The sequence below is a fragment of the Prinia subflava genome, chromosome 19, assembly GCF_021018805.1.
Source record: "Prinia subflava isolate CZ2003 ecotype Zambia chromosome 19, Cam_Psub_1.2, whole genome shotgun sequence".
NCBI lineage: Eukaryota > Metazoa > Chordata > Aves > Passeriformes > Cisticolidae > Prinia > Prinia subflava.
In genome coordinates this window covers 13,503,867-13,530,773 of record NC_086265.1, presented here as the reverse complement: position 1 = coordinate 13,530,773, position 26,907 = coordinate 13,503,867, and the positions used below count along the sequence as shown (strand labels likewise).

At 53.4% G+C, this 26,907-nt stretch overlaps 2 protein-coding genes and 1 long non-coding RNA gene across 13 annotated transcripts; 1 reads left to right on the top strand and 2 right to left on the bottom strand.

Annotated features, from left to right (window-relative positions):
* Window positions 1-20: 20 nt before the first annotated feature.
* P2RX6 (purinergic receptor P2X 6) lies at window positions 21-10,468 on the bottom strand. 8 transcript variants are annotated; one of them, XM_063415554.1, is made up of 12 exons: window positions 9,812-10,082; window positions 9,562-9,706; window positions 9,290-9,361; window positions 7,165-7,240; window positions 6,636-6,729; window positions 6,272-6,352; window positions 5,424-5,565; window positions 5,143-5,252; window positions 3,633-3,726; window positions 1,943-2,008; window positions 1,171-1,248; window positions 21-460 (listed from the first exon to the last, which is right to left on the bottom strand). In XM_063415554.1, the coding sequence occupies exons 1-12, from the start codon at window positions 9,934-9,936 to the stop codon at window positions 422-424; spliced, it is 1,122 nt and encodes a 373-aa protein (XP_063271624.1). In that variant the 5' UTR covers window positions 9,937-10,082; the 3' UTR covers window positions 21-421. The 8 variants fall into 8 exon arrangements, with proteins under 8 accessions (XP_063271624.1, XP_063271623.1, XP_063271619.1 ...); XM_063415553.1 differs by having other exon boundaries at window positions 21-378; XM_063415549.1 differs by lacking the exon at window positions 7,165-7,240 and having other exon boundaries at window positions 21-378; window positions 445-460; window positions 9,562-10,468.
* LOC134560059 (uncharacterized) lies at window positions 9,661-18,214 on the top strand. Of its 3 annotated transcripts, XR_010082666.1 has the most exons (4): window positions 9,661-9,760; window positions 16,144-16,348; window positions 17,002-17,193; window positions 17,347-18,214. It is a non-coding gene; the product is annotated as an uncharacterized LOC134560059 (long non-coding RNA). The 3 variants fall into 3 exon arrangements; XR_010082665.1 differs by having other exon boundaries at window positions 16,144-17,193; XR_010082667.1 differs by lacking the exon at window positions 9,661-9,760 and adding an exon at window positions 10,744-10,882 and having other exon boundaries at window positions 16,144-17,193.
* Window positions 18,215-20,615: 2,401 nt separating this feature from the next.
* On the bottom strand, window positions 20,616-26,564 carry SLC7A4 (solute carrier family 7 member 4). 2 transcript variants are annotated; one of them, XM_063415865.1, is made up of 5 exons: window positions 26,487-26,564; window positions 24,419-25,468; window positions 23,625-24,301; window positions 22,760-22,868; window positions 20,616-22,255 (listed from the first exon to the last, which is right to left on the bottom strand). In XM_063415865.1, the coding sequence occupies exons 2-5, from the start codon at window positions 25,398-25,400 to the stop codon at window positions 22,062-22,064; spliced, it is 1,962 nt and encodes a 653-aa protein (XP_063271935.1). In that variant the 5' UTR covers window positions 25,401-25,468; window positions 26,487-26,564; the 3' UTR covers window positions 20,616-22,061. The 2 variants fall into 2 exon arrangements, with proteins under 2 accessions (XP_063271935.1, XP_063271936.1); XM_063415866.1 differs by having other exon boundaries at window positions 26,445-26,528.
* Window positions 26,565-26,907: the final 343 nt, after the last annotated feature.

The window sequence follows — 26,907 nt, the reverse complement described above, 5'->3', positions numbered from 1 at the left end:
AGACAGAGCAAAGACTCCTCCTACTTCCAGAACAGCTTTATTCTATTGCATCCCTGTTTTTCAAGGGAAATCGAGGCCCGTGGTCATTGGAATGTGGAGAAATGCAAAATGCTTTAAGCCTCTTGTGTCAAGCAGGACCAGCTCCTCCCCAGCATGCTCTGCTTCTGGGGCAGCTCTGCAAGCAGCTCTGCTCCGGCACTAGCTGTCAGTACTGGGAGCTGCCCCTGGGATGGCTTTGTGCTCCAGAGCCAAGAACTGCTGCTGCCAGGGCTTCTCCAGGAAAGGCAGACCCTAACCCCATAGTGCCCACCTGGGCCAGGACTGACACACTTCCACTTAGGCTGCAGCTGTGTCCCCATCATATCTGCTTGGAGGTGGCTGTGGAGGGAAGGGTGTTTGTGGTAGAGCATTCCTGATGTCCTTAAGCTGAAGCCTCAGGCTTACCTTTAGGGGGCCTTGCCTGCAAAATGAACATGGAGATAAGTATACAAGAGGCATGGAGGCAGCCCAGCTGGCCCTCGGCTACTCTGCTTGGTTCCATGCAACCAGATTCACTGTCCAGACCCCGATTCCACTCTGGATTTGAGGTCAGATATTAGGAAAGCTCCCCTCCCCGCCGCCCCATAGGATGGCGCAGCTTTAGGATAGTGCACCAGGAGATGGGGGGTCTCAATCCTCAGAGGCTCCAAAGACTTGGCCAGAGAAAGCTGAAGATGACCTGAGGCAGGGCTGCCCACTCTCCTGGTCTGTAGGGGCTCCCTGATTCACCAGGTCAGTGAATTCCCACAATGGAATCATGCTTGGCACGTAAATCTGTCAATGAATCACAGAACAGGATGTGCCCTGAAGAGCTGGCCTCTCTGTGCACAGAGTCCCAACAGATTCCATTTGGAAGAGGGTGAAAAAGCATAGAGCCAGGTCACTTTCCAGGTAAGGTCCCCATGGTGACCCATTGATGTTCTGACAGTAGCTGAGGTCATGGTGCTGGTCCCTGACTCTGGGCACCCTCTCCAATTCAGACTGGGAACCAAGCCCAGAAGTCAGAGACTAAGAGTTTCTCCACCAGATTTTTTCCTGATTTTGGGAACTGAGTGTTAAAGGGCAGAAAATCATTAAATCCAAAATGTTTCACTTCAAAACCTCCTCTCTCCCATGTGGCCATATCCTCACCTCCTCAAACTTCTCCTTCCAATAAAGGTCAGCCTTTGCATCCAGATAGAGCAGAACCAGGTCACAGACCATTGTAGCCTGGAGACAGACAAACACTGAAGATGGGAAACTTCCCACAGGAATGCCTGACCTTCCATCCTGGCTCCCACTGAGCGCCGCAGCCAGCTGTGGGCATTTGCTGGGGCAGGGAGCCAGCCCTGCCTCCAGCCAGCTCCAGTGGCTGCTCTCTGACCCAACCTGGTCCCAGGAGCTGCACAGGAGGTCAGACAGGATCCCCAGGCTGCACTGGATGGACAGGGAGGGCTGCTCCAGCACCCTCACAGTCACATATGGACTGGGATGAGCATGTCAGGGAGAAAAGGGGGGAGGTGGGGGACCTCCCAGTTACTCTGCTGGAAGGGAAGAGCCACAGAAGGGCTCTACAAGGGGCTGCCCCATCATAGTGACAGGACACTGAGTCTGTTCAGTCAGAGGAGAAGCAGAGAGGAGCTGCTGTCTCCTGCCAGCAGCATCCCAGTGATGCTCTGTCCCAGGACTCACACAAAAACCTGACCTCCATGAGATGTGACCCTGACAGCACTCATGATCCCAATCCAGTGGTGCTATTACTAATGGTCACAGGGAGTCCTGAGCTGACACCCTGCCAGTCCATCTCCCCTCTGTGCTGGCTGGCACTAAGGAAGCCTTGTGCCCAGGCAGGCAGGGAAACAACTGAGAAGTGACAAATCCCAAGCCATGGACTGAAGGAAAAGAGTGTATATGGAGTACTCACAGCACCAAAGAAGGCGATGCTGGTGCCGAAGCTCACGGCAGTAGGAACAATGCTGAACTTCCCAGCCTGGTGAGAAACAGTGGAGGGGTAAGAGAGCGGGTGGAGAGTGGTCAGAGGGGTGAGAAGGTTGTGGGCTGAGCCTTGCAGGGCAGCATGCTCAGAGTCAGGAGGTGCTGAAAGGATCCAGGGATATTTCCCCATGCCCATTTGTAGGAACTGCTGTTGTGCTGACTCCAACCCCGTCTGGCTGTCAAAGAAGGGAGTGAGGTGCCTGAGGAGCTGGAAGCAGCAGAGGTTACCGTGACCCACCTGCTTCTGCAGGCCCAGCAGGAACCTCCCTCTTGCTGCAGCTGCCACCCATGGAACCACATTCCAGTAAACACAACCCTACTGTGATGTGTCCCACCCTTCACAAATGAGTCTGGTGGTTTCTTTTCTAGCTGCTCCCTCCTGCTCCACAGCTCCTGGACCCGCTCTGTCAGCCTAGGAGAGGTATACACTGTCCTGCACTGTGCGCTTCATCTTCTTCAGGTGCAAAGGGCACTGCTGAGCACGAATGACTAGCTGTGGACATCTCTCAGTGTGGGAAGTGCTCTCAGCACAGGCTCCCTCTTTGGAAAGCTAAGCACTGAGTTTGTGAGTGATGCTACACAACGTACCATCATCAACAGTCATGGAAACATGGAATAGTTTGGGTTGGAAGATGCCTTAAAGCTCATCTCATCCCATCCACTGCCATGGCAGGGACCCCTTCCACTATCCCAGGCTGCTCCAACCCCTGTCCAGCCTGGCCTTGGGCACTGCCAGGGATCCAGGGGCAGCCACAGCTGCTCTGGGCACCCTGTGTCAGAACATCATTACCCTCATGGGGTATTTCTTCCCAATATCCCATCTATCTCTGCCCTCTGGCAGTGAGAAGCCATTCCCTGTGTCCTGTCCCTCCATCCCTTGTCCCCAGTACCTCTCCAGCTCTCCTGGAACCCCTTTAGGCCCTGGAAGGGACTCTGAGCTCTCCCTGGAGCCTTCTGTTCTCCAGGTGAGCACCCCCAGCTCTACCAGTCTGGCTCCAGAGGGGCTCCTGCCCTTGGAGCATCTCTGTGGCCTCCCCTGGGCTCACCCCAGCAGCTCCAAATCCTTTTGGTGTTGGGGACACCAGAGCTGGAGGTAGCATTGCCTGTGAGTGAGGCAGAGAAACAGAATTCCCCCTTTACTGCCTACCCACACTGCTGTGGAGGAGTCCAGGACACAGTTTCTGGGCTCTCAGTGCACATGGCTGGGGCATGTCCAGCCTTAATCATGCCACACCTTCTCCCCCTGAGGGTACTTTTAATCAAGAAGGGATTAATTGTCCAGGTTCAGTAGAGTTCAGGTTGATCTTTGTCAAGGTGCTTCCATCATAAGACCCTCAGAGAGAGACACCCACAAGCCCAGACCAGCTCACATTGCCTCCTGAACACTTCACAGGCCCCATGTCAGACCCTCAGAGAAGGAAATCTCCCTCCTCAGGGCACTACCAAAAGGGTTTTCTTCAAATGGGAGAGACCATTTTCTCCTGCTCTGCTTAGAAAAGTCTGGAAAGTTTGTGGAGGTGTGGAGAAGGTGTGGAGAAGTGATGGTAGCAGAAACTGTGGGGGTGGAGTGGAAGTAGTGGTGCAAGGAGTTAGCCCTGGGGCTGAGGAGCTCACGGTACCTGGCCGTGCACAGAGAGGTCGAAGCGGATCCCATAGAACTTCAGCAGGTTCCGGTAGAGCTGCCGCTGCGAGCCCCAGTAGTAGGAGGCAGTTCTGTGGGAGACATTTGGCATGGCTCAGAAAGGCAGCTCCATGGAGGCAGGGAGGGAAGGGGGTGCCAGCGCCAAAGGATTTGTGGGCTTGTGGGTTCCTGGGTGTCCTCCAGGCTGGGAACTGGGCATACACAGGCAGCGATGACTCACTGGCACCAAGAGTGGGGCAGCAGCATTCCCTCAGCACCCAGCTGGGGTCACTGGGAGCACAGAGTTCTCAGTGTGCCCAGTTCAGGTGGGAACAGTCACAGGTACCTGCCCTGAGGCAGGTAATGCTCTGTTCAGCTCCAAACACAACAGAGCTACAAAGTATGGGAAGTGCCACAGCATCTCCATACTGACAGGCCCCGCTGTGAGTTACCATTCCCTGTTGCCTTAGAATCACTGAATCATTGGAAAAGGCCTCTAAGATCATAAGTGAAATTAATCCACGTCTTCAGGTGCCACATCTACACAGCTTTTAAATCCCTCCAGGAATGAGGACTCCACCACTGCCCTGGGCAAACCTTTCAGCAAAAAGATTTTTTCTAATATCCAATCTAAACACTCCCTTAGTGTAACTTCAGGCTGTTCCCTCCAATAAGGCTCTCTATGCCCGGGGAGGTGGCAGAGTCACCATGCCCGGATGTATTTAAAAAAAAGACTGGATGTGGCACTCAGTGCCATGGTTTAGTTGAGGTATTAGGGCATGGGTTGGACTTGATGATCTTGGAGGTCTCTTCCAACCTGGTGACTCTGTGATTCTGTTGTTGCCTGGGAACAGAGCCTGACTCCCTTGGCTGCCCCCTCCTGTCAGGGAGTTGTGCAGAGCCAGAAGGTCCCTCCTGAGCCTCCTTTCTCCAGGCTGAGCCCCCCCAGCTGCTCCTGGGGCTCCAGCCCCTTCCCCAGCTCCGTGCCCTACCCTGGACATGCTCCAGCTCCTCCAGGTGTCTCTTGTCATAAGGGGCCCAGATATGCCAGGACTGGAGGTGCCCCAGCAGGGCCAGCACAGGGGACAGGCACTGTACCCTGTGCTGCCACATCACAGCTGGCACAGATCAGGTGCCCTTGGCCTTCTTGCTCAGCTGGGCACACCTGGGTTCATGTTCACCTTCAGGTCTTTTTCTGCCACTTCAGGTCTTTCCAGCCACTCTGCCCCAGCCTGGAGCATTCCATGGCATTGTTCTGACCCCAAGACATGACCTGGCACTTGACCATTTGCCTTGACCCATGGATCCAGCCCGTCCAGTTCCCTCTGCAGAGCTTCCTGCCCTCCAGCTGATCCACACTCCCACCCAGCTCAGTGTCATTTGTGACCTGACAGAGGCAAACTTCCTGTCCCTGCTGCTCCTTTCAGAGCATCCATCAGAACTGAAATCTCAAACAACTGCCTTGTGCTGATCCCACAGGCCTGTGTGGCCTGTCCCAGCATCCTCACCTGAAATTGTACTTTGTGTCCTGCAGGCTGAAGGAATACTGTGGCTGGCACTGGGTAGTGGAGTGGTCCAGGTCACAGTTCCACTCGATAAGAACTCTGATGCTTCCCCCCTGCAAAACATATTTTATTCCAGGAGAAGCATGGGATCAAACTGGCCGAGTCATTAACTCTTCAGACATTCCCGGATCGCATATCTCCTTAGCATTTCAGGTCAGTCCTCTGCTTCTTGCTCACATGCTTGGGGAACTTTGAGTCACCTTCCATAGTTATATAAGAAGTACCAGCAGTGCAAGGTCTCCAAAGTTCTCTCCAGCTGCCTCCACCATGTCACGGACACGGAACACAGGGCAGGAGGGGTTGAAGACCGGGTCATATGTGCAGCTCTTGAAATAGCTGGGGTCAGTGGTTTGTAAAGTGTTGCACCTGAGACAGGAGAGATGGGAGAGAAGGGTGTGGGAGGTCATGGAGCCCAGCTATGGGACTGCAAAGGGGACTCTTTCATTGGCCCACTAGTGCTCCTGCATTAGTGAGGCGACAGTCAATGCCTTGCCTAAAGCCTCAGATGCAGAGAGGGTGGAGAAAAACCAGCCCAGCGGAATCTCACATGGAGTTATCCTCTATACCATGTGCCATGGTCTTCCCTTCTGCCTCCTTGTGCTCCTTTGTTTCTTCCCAGCACTCAGCTGTAGTCACTGCTAAGGACAGTTCATGCCATGTCTCCTGCCACAGTAAGTCAGCACAGTCAGGGTGCCTGGGGCAGTGGGGCCAGTGCAGCCCTTTACTTGCCTTCCGTGAAACCACGTTGCAAGGACTAAAGGACAAAAATACTAGTTTCTCTACCAAATGAGAGCTTGAGAATGGCTGGCCTTGTCTGGCTCTCTGCAGTGCTCTATATGGGCAGATGGACACCAGTTCCTGTCTCTGAGGTGTTCCCATCTCACTGCTCTTAGAGCTGCACACCCGGCACAGCTGAAGTGACCTGTACTCACCTCAACACCTGTCCTGCCCTAACTGCCCCAGCACCACCTGCCCTGGGTGCCACTGGCTCCATGAGTCCTTCAGCTCCTCAAGCCCACTGACAGGCTCAATGCCAAGGCTGGACCAGGCTGTTGGGAAGTACTGTACTTACTTGGAAAAGTTAAATTTGGTGAAGTGGACAGTATTTTTTATAAAAATAGTGAAATTCTCTGCTTCAGCCAGAAGAGGTTTCCTAGAAAAAAAAAAAACACCAACAAAATCAAGTCTTGCACAGTGGCCAAGACCCCATTTCATGAGCTCTGCAGTCTTTCCTGCAAACCCAAGATTTTGGCTACAATGGACAGGTGCAAGAAATGCTCTTGGGTGAAGTCCTCTGAGTTTAACTGACCAGAAGGTCAATGTCAGAGGTCTCCCTAAGCCTGGCTGCCCCTTGGGCAAGTGTGGTCAGACTCCTGGTGACACAGAGGAAGAGCGCCAAAGCTCTCAATATCTGCTGTCTCGTCATGTGTGATTACCTGGGCAGGGTGCCATTCTCCACAGGGCACCAGCCATAGATCTCACAGGTGGAATGGGTGGCATTGAACATCAAACATTTCCCAGTTTTTATCCCTAGAAACAAGACAATATAAGACAGGCTGAGAGAGTTGGGGTTGATTACCTGGAGAAGACTTTGGATACAACTCAGAGCCCCTTCCACGTCCTAAAGGGGCTCCAAGAGAGCTGGAGAGGGACTTGGGACAAGGGATGGAGGGACAGGACAAGGGGGAATGGCTTTCCAGTGGCAGAGGCAGGTTTAGGTGTGATATTGGGAAGGAATTCTTGGCTATGAGGGTGGCAAGGCCCTGGCACAGGTTGTCTAGGAGAAGCTGTGGCTGCCTCTGGATCCCTGGAAGTGTCCAAGGCCAGGCTGGACAGGACTTAGAGCAACCTGGGATAGTGGAAGGTGTCCCTGCCTGTGATAGGGGTTGGAACAGGATGAGCTTTAAGTTCGTTTTTAACCCAAACCATTCTAGGATTTTGTTTCTTCAGTAAAACACCCAGTACCATTGCCATGAACCACAGGGTTTCCCATGGGACAATCTGCATCTTCTGTGCACATCCCGTCGAGGACAGAGGGGCTCTGGGAGGGACAGAGAGAAGTGCTGTCACTGCATTGTGCAGCTACCTGAGGCCATGCTGTCACTCCCCCCGCCCCTCCACTGCTGCTCCTGCTTCTCCAAGTGCTTCCCAAATGCTTAGAGATGAACATTCATCAGCCTCCAGCCAGTCAGAAAAGAGGCTTGTCCAAGGGGCAATCCCTCTTCTCCAGAGCACTTGCATCCTGCTGCTCAGTGGCAGAGGAAGCCTCAGGAGCTACCTCAGACCTTTCAGATTGAACAGGGAACCAGCACAGAGGGATTCAGGAGGGCCCTAATGACTGAGCCCGTTAAGCACCTTGTAAAGTACCATGATGAACTCCCTGGCAGAGAGCTTAGTAGACCCTAAATCCAGTATAACACAGGTTGTATAACTATAAGACAAGGAAAGCTTCACCCTTACTCTGGACCTACCTGATTGTCAGGAGCAGTGAAAACCTCTTATTCAAACACAGAGAGGTGATGGTTGTTGGGGAAACACCACTAACACCTCCCCCAGCTACCCCAGGCCATGACAGGAGTCATGAGCTCAGGGGAATCTCACCTCCTCAAGCTGTGGGGAGCACAGAGGCCCAAATGCAGGAGAGGGAGTGGGGGTCTGTTCAGGCCTTCCCTGGGCTGCCCCAGGACAGTCTCAGCCCCTCATTCAGGTGTAAAACCCACCGACATGATCTGAGAGGAGCAGCATATTTGGGCTGGGTGGGGTCTGCCTAGAGGTCTGAAGTCATTATGGGATGCAGAACATCTGGGGATTGCACAAGGTGTTTAGGGAATGGGTTATTTAGGGGAGGAAGAGAAGGCATGGGAAGGACAGGACTTGGCAATCTGAAAAGGAACACAAACACTGCAACATAAAGGCACAAAAGGATGCAAAGACTTAAGTGCACGTACAGCTGCTGAAACAGCTTGGCTTGCGTTTGGTACTGCCTCTGGCCACAGACACACTCATCTGCGAGCACCAAATATTCTTAATATTCTTGACCAGTGGTCAACAATATTAAGACAGTTCAAACTCCCTGCAAAGCCAAAGCTGCTACTGCTAAATATTCAAAGCATTCCAAACATGAAATGTCATCTACAGCCCCCATGCCAGAAACTGAGGAACACTTAGAGACTACCATGGGGTGTAGGCTGGGACAAGCACCCACACACACACCAGCTCTGGAACTGAACGAAATCCTCAGGTCTGTGTGTCCTTGGCTTGCACACTGCAAACGCAGCATCTAGAGGTGCCCATGGCTGCCTGAGAGAACCCCAAAATGGCCTACAGCACTTGTGTTCCCCCCTGTTGGGACTTTAGGAGTTCTCAGCATTTTAAAGATCGATCATTGATGTCATTTTCCCAGACCCAAACCCAGCGTTTCTCCTCCCCTGTAGCACTTGGCTACAGCAGGAGCTGAAGGGACCACTAGGATAATTGGTGCTTGGCTTAGGTACAAAGTGCCAGCAATGGTACAGCTTAAAGGACATTTGCTCCCATCTGCTGAGCTGGGTCCAGCCTGGGAGAGCTCAACAGAGAAGTTGGCCTGACTCCAGCCTTAAAGATTTTTCCCACAGAACATATACCATTAAGTGTTGGCTGGCTGGCAAACTATCTAGACCTTGTGCTCTGTTCCTCCTAAAAATAAGACACTAAGATGGACATTAGTCCTGCAGCAGGGATTTATCAAGGAAACATGACACAGGTATCCATGGAGTGTGTTCAAGAGTAGCAGAAAGCCTGGAATGGTCGTACTGTGCCACCACACAAAGAGTTGAGAGCTGGAGAGGCCCTATGTCCCTTTTACTGGCCACCACAAACAGTACTGGTAGAGCATGGGGATACACATCTTGGCTTATGAAGGTATGACAGAGCAAGTGTAGATGTGTTGGGGAGTGCTATAAAGCAGTGAGAATGAGGGGGATCTGGTTTCGATGGCATATAAATCCATTTTTCCCTTTTATCTGGTCTTCTACTGAGTTCCACTGAGCAGCAGGACCACTGGCTCCATCCCACCCCTGTGAGGCTGGGCTGGGCAGGTCCATTCACTCACCTCGGGGCAGGTGCCTTGGGCTTGCTGGATTGTGGCAATGAAATGGGTCGCCAGGAAAAGCACATTTTCTCCCTGGGAAGCAAGAAGGCACTGTCAACGAGGGGCTGACACCAGGGTGGATCCAAGGGGGATGCCCTGTGACACCATGGGCAGAATAGGCACTAATGGCCTTGCCAGGGCTTTGGGAGGCCAGTGGTACCCGCGGCACTCCCTTGCCAATGTGACTGACCGTACGTGTGATCTCCCTGCCCCCGCCCGGAGCCCGGCCGTACCTGCGGGGGCCAGGTGAGATCCGCAGCGTCCCAGAGCCGCCGGCCCGCAGCCTCGGCGGCTGCCGCCCCCTTCACCTTGGTGACGACGGCAACACGCGGGGCCGCGTCGCGCTCCTGGTACCCCTTCCGCAGCAGCAGCACCCACCTGCGGAGGGGCGGGGGGCTCTGAGGGACCTCTGGCCGGGCCCGAGGGCTGGCGGTACGTCCCTACCTCAGCAGGGACCGGCCACCGCGAGGGCAGGGTCCCTACCCCAGCAGGTAGCCAAGCGCGCTCAGCTGCAGCAGCCGGTGCAGCAGCCCCACCCGCCGGTTCCGAGTCAGCGAGTACTTGGCAGTCTTGTAGTCGAGCAGAGTCCCGCAAGTTGGGTCCGGCATGGCGGCACCGGGGGGGAAAGGGGGAACAGGGCGGGGGGAGCGGCACTAATGGGAAAGAGGGGCACGGTGCGGACAGCGGCACCGGGAGGGAAGGGCGGACAGGGGAGGGAAAGACGGGCACGGTACGGACAGCGGCCCCGGCAGAGAAGGGCGGACAGGGGAGGGAAAGGCAGGCACAGTACGGACAGCGGCCCCGGCAGGGAAGGGCGGACAGGGGAGGGAAAGGCGGGCACGGTACGGACAGCGGCCCCGGCAGGGAAGGGCAGCCGCAGGACCCGCGGCCCCGGCACTGCCCGCGCTCCCCGCCACAGCCCGGCCCCGCCCCCCGTGACCGCCCCCACAGCCCCGCCCGCGCTGCCATGGCGGCCTCAGGCTGCTCCAAGCCCTGTCCAGCCTGGCCTTGGGCATTGCCAGGGATCCAGGGGCAGCCACAGCTGCTCTGGGCACCCTGTGCCAGGGCCTGCCCACCCTCCCAGGGAACAATTCTTTCCCAATATCCCATCCATCCCCGCCCTCTGGCAGTGGAAGCCATTCCCTGTGTCCTGTCCCTCCAGCCCTTGTCCCCGGTCCCTCTCCAGCTCTCCTGGAGCCCATTTAGGCCCTGGCAGGGGCTCTGAGCTCTCCCTGGAGCCTTCTGTTCTCCAGGTGAGCACCCCCAGCTCTCCCAGCCTGTGCTAAACCAGAACAGATGCCCCTGACCAAGGGATGGGCAGTTTGTCTTTCCCACTAATGAAAAAGATGTAATTCCTCTGGATGTTGGAGCAATGCAAGTTTTACATCAAAGATACGTCAAGGACCCTTTCCAGCCTGCGCTGCTGGAGGTTCGAGGACCTACCAGAGCCCAGGGTTCACCAAATGAGATGTGATGTTGGCCAGCAGTGGGGATTTGCCAGCAGACTCCTTTGAAGTGCTCAGGAACCAGAATCATCTCCTTCCCTGGATGCAGGTGGGAGGATGGGATATGTCAATGGATCATTACACCTCTTGCCCCTTGGGCTGAAAATTTTTCCTTTGTGTCATCTCCCCCGGACTGCTCTACATTTTAAAATTAGTCTTTATAGCAAAAAATATAAACGTTCTGTTTCAAATTAATATTTTAAAATGAATATTTTTACAAAGAAATGATAAGCCTTCTGTACATTCGTGTCAGGTAGCCCCACCTGAAGCTGCTTTCAGCAGGCACAGCATCTTAGAAATGTGCAGTTTGGACCATAAAAGAGTACAGTCTTTCCTAATTGTTTTTGACAATAAACCTTTTTGTTAAGTTTATTTTGTCTGGAATAGTTCTCTAAGGTTCCTTCCAGTTAATTTTCCTGTCTCTGATATCCGTGGAGACAATAATTTGATTTTGTAGTATCTTTTGTATAATCACAAGGTCATGGCCATGCTTCTGTTTAACTGTAAATATTTTTGAAATTAGATTTGCCACTGACCGAGAGAAGGATACTTGAGACAATACAGGCTTAAATGTTGAATTCAGGATTCTGAGCACCTGTGAGTAAACGAAAGGGCCCTCACTCCAGGTGCAGTCATAGGCTGCAGGCAGGAGTGATGCCTAGGGAGATACATTGTCAGGCACAGTGGCCACAACCTTTTACTCCGAATTGTGAACAGTGACAGCAGAAGTATTTTTCATCATTTTAATGGAAAGATAAATTATTCCTTTAAAAACATAATGAAATATCTTTAACTGTATCCAGTGTTTGCTTTCCTGGCAAAGCTTGAAATTATTTTTGAAGGGGAATCTTGTACTTAAATACACCCATGGCAGCCTGTGTTTGGGGACTCTCTTTGCTGGTGACTTTGGATATTTCTTTTCTTGTTGGTCTCAGCCTTGTTACTGCTCCTTTCTTTTGGCTCTTGACTTTAAGCATCTGTTATTCAATTACACATCCCTGCATTCACAGCACACCTGTGATGCTCTCTGGGCCTTCATCTGCACTGGTGTCACCAGACTCACTTGTGCTGGGCTCAAGCCCCCATCCTTTCCTCTGAACTCTCCACTTGTGCACATGTTTCTTGTGATATCATTGTTCATCTCTAACCTTCCAACCTTTAGGTTCCTTTTTGCATCTTCCTGGAACAGGCTTCCCCTTCTCCATCTACAGCTGTCCTTGGGCATCCCCAGCTATGCATATCTCCAGGATGAAGATTCACAGATCTCCCTACTCCTGGTCTCACCCTGTAGCTGTGCTCCAAATCCCTCTGCTTCCAGCACTGCTTTGATGGGTACATACTCAGAAAGAAGATACTGGTTTTTTTTCCCTCTGCCATGCCACATCCTATGCTGCGTGCCAGATCTATGTTCTCCCTCGGTGGTGTCTTTCAGGCAAAATTCAACATCTACTCCATCCACTGCTTTACAGTCCTCGTACATCTTACTGCTATAGCCTCCTCCTTGAACATCCTTCATGTCTTCAGTGAGCTTCTTTAGCTCACAAGACAGAGAACAACCTTAATCCTCAGCACTTCTGGCCACCAGGAACACCTCAGCCATCCACCTCGTTTGTTCCAAGTTCCACACTGCTTTTTTTTCTTGTATTTACCTTTGAAAGCTTTAGTGGCTGCTTGTCACCACCCCTGTCTTCCTCACCTCCTGTTCCTTTCAGGAACAGTCCAACCGTTCTCCTCAGCTGCCTCATCTTCAGGCATCAAGATGGTTTCCTTTTCATTTGTCCTGGTTGACACCCTCATTTTTTTTCCTGCTTCATTGGAAACTCCCAGAACACTTGCTGAGCAAACCTATTCTGATTTCCAGCGGCTCTGGGAGGGGTTCCAGGACCAGGAGGCTGTCGGAGTTCCCTGGCTGCTCGGTGTCGCCTTTCAGGCTCCACCAGGTGGAGAACCAGTGGGGTTACTCACAGCTGCACCGTGAGCACCAGCCCCTGGCTTTGTCATGGTGATTGGCTACTCAGCCCCTCTTTGCTGTGTTGACAACCTGAGGTCTAAAAACATAGATGCTTTCTCAGGGTTGCTGTTCCCTGAGATTCTCCGCTGTTCCCTGAGATTCTCCTCTGTTCCCCGAGGTATGTGGGGCTTTCAAGCTTTTCTTGCCCGAAATGTCCCGCACCAGAGCCAGAGAAGACAAACAGAGTCTGCCAGTCCATGTTTCCAAGGTTGTTTATTCTTTCATTATCTCTTAGTTCTTTCCCAGCTCTGCAAGGCGTCCCCAGCAGAGCAGGACACATGGCAGATTGGCTGGATCAGAGGGTCCTGGACCTTTTGTACCGTTTCCCTCATCCAACCACCATTCACAATGTACTTTTTAGTTACAAAATCGTACCAATACTTACTACCTCTGTTAACATGTAATTTCTATTCTAAACCAATTCTTGTGATCCAACTCAGCAGAAAATGGGGGAAAAGAACAAGAACAAGGAGGACAGGACCACTCCCCAATTCCTCCATCTTGCCTCTTCAACCCCATATACTAAAAATCCTAGATTCTACATTTACATTCTGTGATAAACTAACTACTACTTATTTTGAATTCTCTTGGCTTGTGATTCTTCATACAATGTGGGCATTCACTCCCATGGACAGGGATCAGAGGCAGTCTCCTCCTGGGCTCTGTGTGAGGCTGGCTGACCCCCTTGGACAGATCCCAGATCCCCCTATCTGGTCTCCAAACCCTCCAGGGTGGCCAGAGGGATGTCCTGGACTCTGACAATGCTTCACTGTCTGGCAGCTTCTGACCACAAGCTTGGGCTTGTGGTAAATGAGGTAGAAAAAGATGTAGTTTTAGTCACCTAGAAGTAATAGAGACAGTTGCAGAGAAGTACATGAACTAACCCAAGCTTCCTTTTAACTCTTAAACTGTTTGGTTTCATGTATTTTTTCTTAGGGGAGATTTTTGGAATGGCTATACCAGAAAACATTGGATTAAACTTAGAATTAGCTGGAACCATTTCCATAGACAAGGGCAGCTGCCTCTGCCAAAGGCTAGGAGCAGGGAATTGTTTTCACTCCTGTTAAACTGTGAGAGTTCACATGAAGCTGACATGCTGTTGGCCTTGTGCCTGTGCCTGTCCAAGAGTCATCTATGACCGGGACCACATAGACCTTGGAATTAAGAGAGAAAAATCATCCAGTATCTATGGACATAGCACAGATATTTTCATTTCTCTGTTTATAGTTTTTCCCCGTTTAGAGTCAAAATTACTATAATAAATGTTTTTGAATGGTTTAATTTAATTTCTGATTGATAAATCAATACAGATATTGTTTTGTAGTCTATATATTGTTTTTATTCTACTAAAATTTTACTCACCAAAATAAAAACCAGTTCTTCCGGCCTCTGAGGCTGAACCACATGTTAGTGGTTAGTGGTGAGTTGGCAGTCCCGGGTTAATGATCTTAGAGGTCTTTTCCAACCTAAATGATTCTGTGATTCTATAAAGGTTATCATCTTTATTTGAAAATAATTCTATGATTTACTGTCTTGGTTTGGAAGACAGGTATCTGCTAGGGAGGGGCAGGGCCTCCCTAGGGATGAAGAATTCAAATTCCCTCCCTCCAAGTTACTATAATTTAGAAAATTAAAGGGGCTTTCAGGCAGAGGTATGGGAATAGGAATAACAGTTCTTTACTAGTGTATGTACTGGTTTGAAAGCAAAACCAGTGAGACTCCAAGTCAGAAATACAAATTAATAGAGAACAAACAACAAGAAAAGATAAAAATAAAGTAAAAATAAAATAAGACAAATGCAGTAGTACAAAGGACCACTGACAGAGTCAGAATGCAAACCTGACACCCTGTTGGTCAGGGTGTTGGTAGCAACCTGCAGTGAGTCCTCCCAGAGTGACAGATATGGCTCCATTGGAGTAGAGATGATCCTCAAGAAAGGGTCCAGTCATCCTCTGGGAATCCAGTGGGAACAGGCTCCCTTGGTGTTTAGGATTGCTGTTTTATCCCGGTGGAAAGGCTTTGGCTCCTCCCGCTGGGTGGAGCATCTCCCAATGGGATGAGGTGATGTTATCAGTCCTGTGAGAGGCCTTCAATGGCCCATTCACAGGGGATGTCCCTCGGAGGAGGATGGGTGGAGGAAGAGATAAGGAGGCCCTGCCTTATCTGGTGTTATCAGGTGTCCCATTAACAGAAGGCATCCGCCCTCTTCCCCTCTAGAGTTACAAGAGATAAAGAACAATATCTCCCAACCAACTTCAACAGATGAAAGTAGAATACACATTTTTTAATGGTTACATTTTTCAACCCAAGACTGTGTATATGACAAAGAGGCAAACAACAACTACAGCATTAATAATAAACAAAACCAGGAACCTTTAGGACTTTCTTTCATGAAGGCCCGGGGCAGTTTGATCTTGGTGCCCCTGTGGGACTCTGAGAAGACCAAGCTGGAACAGTGGAAAATCCACTGGTGGTAGCTGGAACGGCAGGGATGTCCCACCAGAGCAGGGCAATGCTGGGGTAAAGTGTAGCCAAAAACCTCAAAACAGTGCAGAGGAAAACTGCGGCAGCAGGACAGGACTGGCCCCAGCAGGGCAGGAGGAGGCGAGCCCAGAATTCCTGGGCACACAAGCAGATGGTGGTAGATTTCTCAGGACCGGACTTGGTGACAGTGAACTCCCCCTGCAGCAGCCTGACTGTTCTCTCTCCAGTGCCAAGAGCAAGAAAGAGCAGCTACCTCCAGCCCCATCCTTTACCTGCCCTCAAACCTCTTGGTATCTTTTTTCCCTTGGAGAAGACACTCCCAGAGACAAAAAAAACAAACAAACAAACAAAAAAACAACGGTGTAGCCCAGTGCCAGTGCTACACTCTCCTTTGGCCACTTCTTTGTTTTGGTCAAGCACCCCTAAGTACCCAGTAGTTAGTCTCCTAGCAAATTATGGGGAAAAATTCCGTAAATAAAAAAGAAACAAATCTAACCCCCAACATTTACCTAATGGGGTCTGTCCTATAAATGTGCAAATCATTTTATTGTTATGTGTCTAATAAATCAAACCACTGTTTTGGTCTCAGGCCTGTGTGTCCAAACCATTTGCATATTTTAAGTATGGGCTGCAGTCTTTAAATCTGGGCTGTCTCTAAAAACATTAGAACCATCCTGACACCCCCTAAGTCTCCAGATGAAAGCTTTGTGTATTGAACACAGAAGCTTTATGGGGCTTGGTTTAAATCAGTGTAAGTGCTTATATTTAAAATATTTTTCACCATTTAATGCTTCTATTATGTCTTTGGCCCCTAGCCCTTCCTGTGTTCTTCAAAGAAGAGATGCAAATTAAAATCCTATGGAACAATACACTCCAAGTCTGTCCTTATTCACCAGCTGGAGAAGATCCACATTCCCATGTTTTGACACACATGGATTTGTTTGTCACTGGAGTCAGAGCTGTGTGGTTTTAGGCTCAATAAACCTATCAACAAACCATTTGTGAACCTAAACACACCAGGTGAGCCAGCAGGGTTATACTGGGATAGGAACCTTGAGCATCCCATTGTCCTGTGGGTTTGATGAGGTGGCTGAGGGGCATAGAACACAAGCCTGCCCTATGCCCAGGTGGGATTTGCCTTCCTGGAGGGCTGCTGGGAGAAGAGAGAGCAGGCAGCTGAAGCTGGCCTGGAGGTTTGTGTGGGAAATTGGAGGGATTTGCTGTGCTTTGGCAGCTGCTGCCAAAGGTTGTGAGGAATTAATAGGTAGGGAGGTATTTCAGTAAACCAGAACTGTATTTCTATTATACTGAAATACCAGTTATTCCCAATTTACCTGCTGATCTCCCCAGGTGGAATCACTGTTCCTCTTTCCTCAGACTCAGTTGTGTTCTCTCTGTGTTGGAAACCAATCTTGGAATAACTCACCAGAAAACTCGTTGAATCCCTGTTCACAAGGGATTCAATAGTTTGAGTATTGAGCCTTTTGTGTGTCCAAGTGTCAATTCCATATTGTTTCTTTTTGCTTTCTTTGCAAAAGTACCAGATAGCAGCCGGATGCCTCATGAAAGTGTTACAGCACACCAGCACTGCTGCCTCTTTCCAGATCTTGTCCCAGTCAGAGCACTGAAGTTACACAAATCCACATTGATTACCACTAATGGTATTTTTACAGAGTTCTTGAGTAGCTCACACTTCAGTGGCCTTTTGAAGCCGTGACTGTCCTCGTCCCCTGTCACTTTCTGAAGGATCTGCCAGCTTGTTTTGTTGCACTGCTCTGGGACTGCTCCAGCCGTCTGTTTCTGGAAAAAGAGCGTTACTACTCCGGGGAAATTCACTGCCTGATTCCATGTGGAACTTCTCTGGTGTAAGTTACACAGGTGATCCCACAGTTCTAGCTGTAGCAGCAATTAACTTTGGAGGCAGGGCTGGGCAGTGTGGCTCCAGCTGCTCCTGCCACACAGAAAAGGGGGGCTTGTGTTTTCCAAGTATTTTTCTTGACCACTTTCATCTCCTTTAGGATATTGAGTGCGCCGCCAAGCCCAGAGGTGTATTGACTCTTGTCCCAGCAAGGATTGGAGCCTCCAGTGCTGCCCTAGAATGCTTCCAGCCTAGCAAGAGAGGTGTGGGATAATGAGAAATCAGCCATCCTGGCTCCAGAGGAGCCGCTTGCTGCAGCTCCTTCCTGCCAGCGTCTGACAGATGTTTCACAACCTCAGGTCAATCTGTCATTGCCTCAGGAAGCGTTTCTGGTCTACTGCCTAAATCTCCCTCATGGCAGTTTCAGTCCACTGCTTCACTCCATGTCTCCTGTGCATGTAGGGAAGATTTATTCTCTTTTTATAGAATCTGTAATGTTGGAAAAAACTGCTGAGATCATTGAAGCCGGTAGCTGCAGTTTTGTGTCTGTGTGGTGTGTCACATGTGGGGAAATGGCTGTTTCCTCATTTGCCCCCAAAGCAGATGCAGCGGATGCATCTGGTGTCGGAATGGAACCTCTGCCACAGGGAGGGGGCTGTGTTGTTTGTGCCCTTGCTTAGACAGGTCCTTGGAAATTCCGGAGACAGGGAAGAGCTGTGGCTGCAGGGACTGTTGAGACACAGCACAAACACTCCTGGAATGACCTGGGGACCTGTCTGCCTGACCACCAGCACATCGTGCAGGAATGAGGGGACAACAAGACCACCTTGCTCTGTGCCGTCTTTTAATGCCTTGCCATTCCCCGGCTGGTGGTAGGAGCAGATACACGACTGCTGGCATCCTGTAATGCTGTGTGATGCTTACCTCATCCTCGGGTTGTGTCGGCAGGAGGAGGAGGGGAGCATGGCAGGATGAGAGGATTACTTACAGCCAGCCTCCCTGAGCCCTGCAGCTCATCTGTGCTGCTTTCAGAGCCGGAGGGGGGGGGGTGGGGGGATGGGGGGGTGGGGGCAGGGAGGGGATGTGAGTGGGAGGGATAATTTAGGAACATGAGGCTGGGAAGTGATTTAATTAGGATGTGGAGCTGCTCTCTCCTGGGTGCAACCCACCACCCCCTTCCAGTGCTTGGGACTCTCCTTTTCCTCTCTCCAGCAGGGACGGGGCTCAGCTATGCAAGCAGCTGCTTATTCCCCCTTATTCCAGTTATTAAACTGTGCACCTGTGACTCCTGCTCCCCTGTGCTTTCCCAAGCAAGAGCCCAGCAATCCCTGTGGGTTCCACAGCCCAGTGATCCCTGTAAGAGCTCCCGCAGCCCAGAGATCTCTGCAGCTCCCACTGGTGGACTGCATGGGCTGCAGCAGTGGTCCTGTGCCCTGAAGTCTCCAGAATCATCACTGTTTCAGTCCTCGTGTCCATCCCTGGAGCATCCCTGAGCTGCACCTGGGGCTAAGGTCCACAGGCTTGATTACTCATTGCCACTTAAAGGAGGTAGGTGGCAGCCTCAGTACCGATTTTCCCTCTTGTACAAATCCCATGTTATTCCCCGCTGGATTTGCATTTCTCCTTGTCCTGGTGCACCTGCCTTATGGGAACTGTCCTCCCAGGACACAACAAACCAGCACGGCCCTGCCAGCTATTCTCTCAGTCCTCCCAGTCCTGCAGCATCACTGGAGAGGCTCAGCCAGCCATGGCTGTTGCCTGTCCACTCCCATGGTGTCTGGGGGGATTATCATCCAGGACTCACATTAGCCTTCTCAGCCCAGCCCTGAGCACGTGTGCCAGAGCTGCTCCTGCCCCATGGCCCTTAAAGCCTCTCCCAGTTCCCGGAGCCCTAGCGCTGGCCACTCCAGCACTGACCCACATACCTCCCTGCAGCTCTGGAAAAAGATTCATTTCCTGCAGCCTGATTACACCATTGCCATGGCTCCCAGCACACAGAGAACTTTATATTTTTAAGCTAATTTGGAGAAGGCTACTACTCTGGAAAACAGGTGTATGGTCAGCCACAGGGAAGTAGCATGCAGCTGCTCCTGGAGCTCCACAAAACAGGGTTCTGGGAGCTGTGCATGGGAATGATTTCATTTTACATCTGTTTGGAATTGAGGGTATGGATGAGGCAGCCAGTGTTCTCTCTTACAATTACAGGCTGTCATCTTAAAGCCCTGCTGATGCTGTTTAGTTTGGATTATTTCTCTCTGCTAATACAATTTTTAGGAACAGATTCCTGTAGAAGGGCTGTCTGGGTACCAGGGGCTGCTGCCATCCCCCCTTTTTTCTGTGTGCCTTAATAAGTAGTCAATTAAAAATCAATCATGTTCTGTGCAGAGCATGTTACCACTGTAGGATAGCGTATGACACATGAACTGACCAATTTTGTAATCCTATTTGAAAAAACCTCACGAGCGTGCTCGAGAGGCCCCACTGGCCTCCCAGGTGCTGGAGAATTACACTCCAATCCTTTAATACCCTGCTGGCTGCATCCATGGCACCCCCTGCTCTGCTGGGGAGGACCCTGTGCTTTGTGTGCCACAGCCTAACAGGGATTTCTGTGCATTTTTAGAAATGAATGTTTTAAAACAGAATAAATATCAATGGTTACAAGGCTCATTCAATAACTCTTTGGTCTTTTGCAGCTTAAAAGGCTGATTGAGACCCCTGCTAGGAGAACTGGGAGGTGTGACTGCCGTTGACTTTCCTCCACAGGGGAACATAAAAGTCAGTCTCAGCCCAGCTCTTTCTGTGAGGACTTTTCTGCCCTTCCCCAGCCCTGCGCTGGGCTCCCTTCTCCTCCTGCGTCCCTGAGGATCTTTTTACTCGCCTTTGTCCTGCTGACAATGGATTTATTACTGAGATTAAAGCTGAGTCACTAAGGAGGGTTCAGCCTGTGCCTCCCCAGGTTCCTGTCGAACACTTGCTTTTTAATGAAGAAGGACTCTGTTATCTCAAGAAGGACATTCCCCTAAAAGACAGCAGTGTGGGCATGGGGGTAACTGTGGGTTATAATTAAATTCCCATTAATTGCACAAGTTCTCACATCCTTTAGCTCATAACCTTTGGCAGCTTTAGTGATCCTGCCCTGGTGCTGGCTCAGCACCGTCCTCGCTGCTCACAGTGTGGTTCAGTCCTGTCTGGATCAGTATCAGGGTATTTGTGTACTGTAAGGCTTCAGTCCCAGCCTACCCCAGCCCCGTGGGGTCCTGCTTTCTGTAGGCCTGGCTGGAGCTTGTCCTCGTGACTGGAATCCCGGTGGTAGCAGGGTGGCAGTGGACAGTACGACCCTCCCTTCCCAACTTTTGGCGGGGACTTTCCTGAGCATTGACTGGGGAGCAGTCAATGCTTGGGGACACAGAGATCACAACCAGACAGAGCCATCGCAGAAACAGTGCTTATGAGGATAACCAAATCAGCCCGTTGCTCACAAGCCATGACACAGAGGTGCCAAGCGGGGCCACAGCTCCAGTGGCAGCAGCGTGGGGACAAGGCGGGACATGGAGCAGTGCTGGCAGACAGAGGGGTTCACCAGAGCCAGTGTATCCTCCCGAGGATCCCCACAGCCTCTCGAAGGCCCTCCAGGGACTGGCTAGCAAGAAGTAATGGAACAGCTTGCCCACAGTCCCCAGCTCCTCGCAGCTTGCAGAGGATGAGGATGGAGTAGGGTGTCCATGCTGCAAGGCTTGTCACGTTGGCAACCTCATACTTGACTGACTTCCAAAACATGCTGAAACTCTCTTCCCTTCCACTTTAGGCTGCTCATGGGCAAAACATCCAGGGGTGGCTGCAGCAATGCTGCTGGGAACCCCCACCCCAATGACACCCTTGCAGCTGGGGTGACCCCAGAGCATTGGGATGATTGCTGGGGAGGGGGCAATACTGAAAAGCACCTGCTGAGCCTGTCTCAACCCCCAGAGAGCCTGGAAGGGGGCATCATGGGGGACTGAGTCCCCATGGTGGAGCAGGTGATGCTGCTGGGTTGCAGAAGTGGGGAGCCTGCTCCAGGCAGACCAGCCCAGGGATGCTGCTGAGGACCTCCATGGACAAGGCAATGTACCTGGGATCCTGAGCACCCACACCCCACTCAGGGCTGGGGCAGGAGCCTGGCATTATCTTCCAGTAGGCATGGCCCCCAGTCCACCCCTTAGACAGCCAATTCCAACGTCTGGGAAGATGCAGCTGGGCTTTTGCCCTGCCAGCCTCCACTGGCTTTCCTGGGGTGCCTGCCCAGCCACCCACTGTGGCTGTATCCTTTCTCCATGTCATGTCTCCAGCTGCCCCTCAGCTCCCTCAGCCCCAGCCTTTGAGGAGAGCAGCCCTGGGGATAGGAATGGCAGGGGTGCCTGTGGGGATGCATGGTTGGCCCCTGGCTCCTTCTGAAGGGGACTCTGCAGGAGGCAGAGGGGCTGCACTCAGGATGAGAGGATGGGCAGCACTGGGCTGCCTGTCCAGGTCCCTGGGGAACCTCTGCATTCCCGGCTGCATGGATGTGCTGGCAGACAGGAGGTGTGCTGCACAGTGCCAGGGTGTGCTCCGGGAGAGGTGACAAGGACATGGCCCCTCATGAGCAGGGCAGGCACTGGGCTGAGACCCAGCTCCTGAGTGCAGGGGATGGGGAGGGAGGCAGCTGGCCCCTCCACACTCTGTCAGAAGTGCGTAGGGAAGGGTGAACATCCTCATCCTCTCCAGGTGGAGCCCCACACCCAGGGCAGCCCCAGTGGCTCTGCTGTCAGAGGGACCAGGAGAAGGGGGGTGGGTCTCTGGCCTCAGTGCGGGAGGAGATTCCAACGCTCCCATCTCCAGGTGCCCCCGTTGCCAGCGGTGTCATCTCTTGCAGTCATCGGTGTCGGTGTCTGGCAGCCCGGTGGCAGGCTGGGAGCTGGGCTGGACTGCCTGCACCCTCTCCTCCAGGCTGCCGCCCGGGAACACCACGTAGCGGGCGCTGACACGCTGGGGCCGCGGCTCCCGCAGGTTCTCCTTGCTGTGCCAGATGCCATAGCCAAAGTAGACAAGTAGGCCTGCAGTGGGGACAGGGACAGCAGGGCTCCAGCACAGCCTGGCTGCTGGCACTGTCATGGCTGGCATCACAGTAGAATGTGGCACGGATGTAGCCAGCAACCAGGCAGAGAAAAATGCTAAAGCACCATGGGGGCTTAACTAAGCTGCTTGCAGGAGGAAAAGGGTCCTGCAGCATGTCAAGAGCAAAGGGAGCACCCTCAGTCCCTGGGAAAGGGAAGGACTTCCTGAGCCCCAGGGAGCTGCCTCAGGAGCAGGGGACAGTTTTGGCCCAGGGCTTTAAGGAGGATCTGAATTTCAACAGAAACAAGCTGTGACGCTCTGGGAAACAGGCTCAGGAGATGCTGGGAGACCTCAGCTTGCATCTCCAAAAGGGAATTGGAGTCAAAAAGGGGCAGGACACACTCTATACACCCGTAAATGGCGGGGAGGAGCTGCCAAAGCAGCTGGAGAGTGCCAAGATAAACCCTGTTCCCCCTCCCCAAAGCAGACATGGGAGCACTCACCTAGGAGGAGCCAGACAGCGAAGCGGAGCCATGTCATGTAACTGAGCTTCAGCATCAGGTAGATGTTGAGGATGATGCTCAGCGCTGGGGATAGGGGTACCAGGGGTATCTGAAGCAGAAAAGGAGCCAGTCTCCATATTTAAAATTATAGGGACAAAAGACAGTGCTGGCAAATGTGTGGGACAAAGGGACTGTCACCTTGGGATTTCTACAAGTGGCACTTTTTTTTAAGGAAAAGGAACAGTGGAGCCAGGAGCTGTGACAGGCTGGCAGGGTGGGCACAGGCATCATCATGAGGACCAAACAAGCTCCTGGCGTGACCCTGAGCTAATGTGGTCCTTGCTGGAGGAGCCAGGACAGGGGCATGGCAGGGAAGTGGTATCACCACTGGTGTTATGAAGCTGCAATGACTACACCATGGCTCAGATGGGCTGAAAACAGGAGAGGGGGAGCACAAGAGGCACAGAAGTGGTTTAGAGGCTGAAAATGAGCTCCATCACATAGCTGAAGGGCAGCCAAAGTAAGGAGCTGAGGCAGGAGAGGAGCAGAGGAATTGTGAGGTTGCAGAGAAGGGAGCCCAAGGTGGACAGGAGCAACCCCTGGGTCCCATGGGATGGACACAGAACTGCTGAGGATGTCCCCTCCTGGGGACCAGTGGCCACATAGAGTAACAGCAGAGGCACCAACAATCCCCACACCCAGTGTCCACAAACACCCTCTTCCTCCCCCCCTCCCTTCTCATTCTTCAGCAGTTGTGGGTGCTTTCAACAAAGTGCTGTGCCTGGGCGCCCTGCAGGTCCATCAGAGCTGCTCCCACCTCCTCCCACCCCTGCGGAAGGATTCCCTGCCTGGGCCCTGGGCATACCTGGAAGGTCTGGGTGCTGTGCTGCTGCTCGTGTGCCCAGATGAGGAGAAGGCTAAGCAGGAAGCCCAGACTAAAGAGAACCAACAGCAGTGAGTAGCTCCAGGTGGGAAGGTGGAGGTGAGTGTTGCCAAACACTAAGATGGAGCAGAAGCATATGGCAGACACCATCAGGGTCACTACGGCCACCGTGACCACCTCACCCGGGTAGAAGTCGCTGAGGAACTCCAGGTAGGGCTCAAATGCTGCCTTCAGCTGCCCTGGCTCCCGCTGCTCTTTGCTCTTGTCTCTGTCCACCAGCTGCAGCTTGTCAGAGAAGGACTCATACTCCTTCAGCTCGCCCCCAGACGGGCCCTCATGGGGCTCGGGGTTGGGCTGGCCACTGGCCGCCGGTGCAGGGACGTGCCCCTTCTGCTGCTGGAAGCGCAGGACGATGATGCTGGCAGCCACAAAGGTGTAGGCCAGCAGTGTGCCGATGGACAGGAACTGCACCAGGGCCTCTAGGTCAAAGACGAGGGCCAGTAGGGCCATAAGCAGCCCGAAGACCACGATGCCGACGACGGGCACTTGTGTGCGGGGGTGCACTCGGGAGAAAACCTGAAAGAAGAGCCCATCCTCGGCCATGGCATAGACGATGCGTGGCAGGGAGAAGAGGTTGCTCAACAGAACTGTATTCATTGCTGAGGGATGGGTAGAAGAAGGAAGAGTCCATCAGACCCAAACCCAAACTGGGGATTGTTCCCAGCCCCCAAGGCAGTGGGGGTGGGCAGCTCCCTCCCACCACTGCCTGTACTCACCACAGATGGAGCCAGCAGCCACCAGAAACCCTGCCCAGGCGTAGCCTCTCCTGTAGAATGCATCAGCCAGGGCAGAGTCAGGGTCCAGCGTGTGCCAGGGCACCATCAGCGTCAGCACAACTGACACCAGGATGTAGGCACCGGTGGCCAGCCCCAAGGAGAAAGCGATGGCCCTGGGGACAGCCCTCTGCGGGTTCCTGGCCTCTTCACTGGAGGCTGCGATGACATCAAAGCCCACAAAGGCATAGAAGCAGGTGGCTGTGCCAGCCATGATGCCCGACAGCCCATATGGGGCAAATCCACCCTCCTGGGTGCTCCAGTTCTTGGGCTGTGCGAGGACAAAGCCCATAATGAGGATGAAAAGGATGATGCCCATGCTGATGGCAGAGAAGACATGGTTGAGCCAGGATGACACTTTGGCCCCAAAGGAGATGAAGGTGGTGGCTACCAGTAGGATGGCAGCTGCCAGGAAGTCTGGATAGCGGGCCAGGAACGGCACCTGCCAGGCACCCACATGGGTCTCGGTGAAGTTCTTGATCTTGTGGTTAAAGATGGAGTCCAGATAGCCACTCCAGGCCCTGGCCACTGCGGCCCCCCCGATCATGTACTCCAGCAACACGTTCCAGCCGATGAGGAAAGCCCAGATTTCACCCACAGACACATAGGTGAACATGTAGGCAGAGCCTGTCTTGGGCACACGGGCTCCAAACTCGGCATAGCAGAGAGCAGCCAGTAGTGAGGCAAAGCCGGCGATGATGAAGGAGACGATGACAGCAGGGCCAGCGATCTCCTTCGCCACAGTGCCTGTAAGGACGTACAGCCCAGAGCCCACCATGCCCCCGATGCCCAGCAGTGTTAAGTCGATGGTGGAAAGGCATCTGTTAAAGGATGTCTCCATCATGTCGTCCTCCAGGGTCTTCACCCGGTTGAGCTTCTGGCAGAAGCGGGTCAGGTCGGTAGAGCGGGGCAGCCATCTCGCCATCCTGGAGGCAGTGAGCCCTGCCCTCAGCAGACTGAGGGGTCCTCAGCAGTGAGATCCTGCCTGGAGACCTGGTAGATGGGCAGGAAGGGGTGAACATTCCCTTGGTAGTGAGGTATCAAGTGCTAGGGACAAGGTGGAAAAGCCACCAGGGCACATTCCAGGTGTCCCTTGCTCCTCAGCCAGCATGGAGCTCAGCACAGAGTGTGTCCTCCCTCAGGGGTGGCACAGGACTGGGACACGTGCCAGTGTGCCAGGTGGCAGGCAAACCACAGCATTCCCTGTTAAAGCCCAAACCAGTCTGCTCTGCCCCTTATGAAGGTTTCCTTGCTACCTCCTCGCCACCTTATCCAACATCTACCTGAACTTCACTCTGCTGTGCCAGGACCCCACCACAGGGGCAGGGAGGACATAGCACTAAAGACCTGCAGGTGCTGTTTCCCAGCTGCTCCATGGGGTGATTGGTGACTTTGGGATACTCTCCCCTCCCAGCTGCCCTCCTTCCTGTGCCAGAAGCCCCACACCTATGTAAACAACATGTCCTGCTGGAGGGCTGGTGCAGCCCCGCTCCAGGGTCCACCTCTCAGAGGCCAAAAGGTCCTGGAAAGCCCACTGGGAGATGATGGAATGACAGGGCAGATGACGGCCCATGAGGACAACGTGCACAATCCGTGCTGGCTGAGGCTCCCATCCCTGCACATCCAGGTCGCCGCGAGTGGAGACGTTGGCAATACTGGGGTCCCCAGTCCCAACACACGCAACAGGCACAGCTGGGAGGATGCGGAGCTTGGTGCCCACCGGCCACTGAGCATTCCCCAGAGTTCGGCGGGTGGCCGAGGGTGGGGACCCCTGACCGAGGAGGGTGTGTGGGGGTTCCGGATTCATCCTGGGCGGGGAGAGGCGATAGTTTCGCCCCTGCTCAGCCCCGCCACGATGCCGGTTCCGGGCGGTGCCGAGCCCCGGCCTCGATCCCGGCCGCGCTCCCCCGGGGTGCTCCCCACAGTGCCGGTCCCAGCCCGGCTCCCGGTCCCAGGGATTGTCGCTCACCTGTGCGGGTGGCCGGGGGCCCCGCATCGGCCATAGACTCACCTGCTACGCACCGCCGCCGCCGCCCGGCTCCGCCTCCCCGCGCCCGGCGGAAGGGCGGGGACCGGGCGGGGGCCGGGCGGGGGCCGGGCGGGGGCCGGGCGGGGGCCGGGCGGGGGCCGGGCGGGGGCCGGGCGGGGGCCGGGCGGGGGCCGGGCGGGGGCCGGGCGGGGGCCGGGCGGGCCCCCGGCCCCATTCCCAGGGGTGTCTCCCTGGAGCGGGGAGCAGAGGCTGGGAGGGTACTGGGGCTACACCTGCAGCCTCTGGGAGGGGCAGAGGCGGGGAGGTCCCCACCACTCCAGGATAGGCATCCCCCCGCGAATGTGTGTGCGGCTGGAGCCGCACGGAAACGGGATACAGGGTGGTCATGGAGATATTCCAAGGGCAAGAGCCCTGGGCTGCTCTGGAGCCAGGCTGGGAGAGC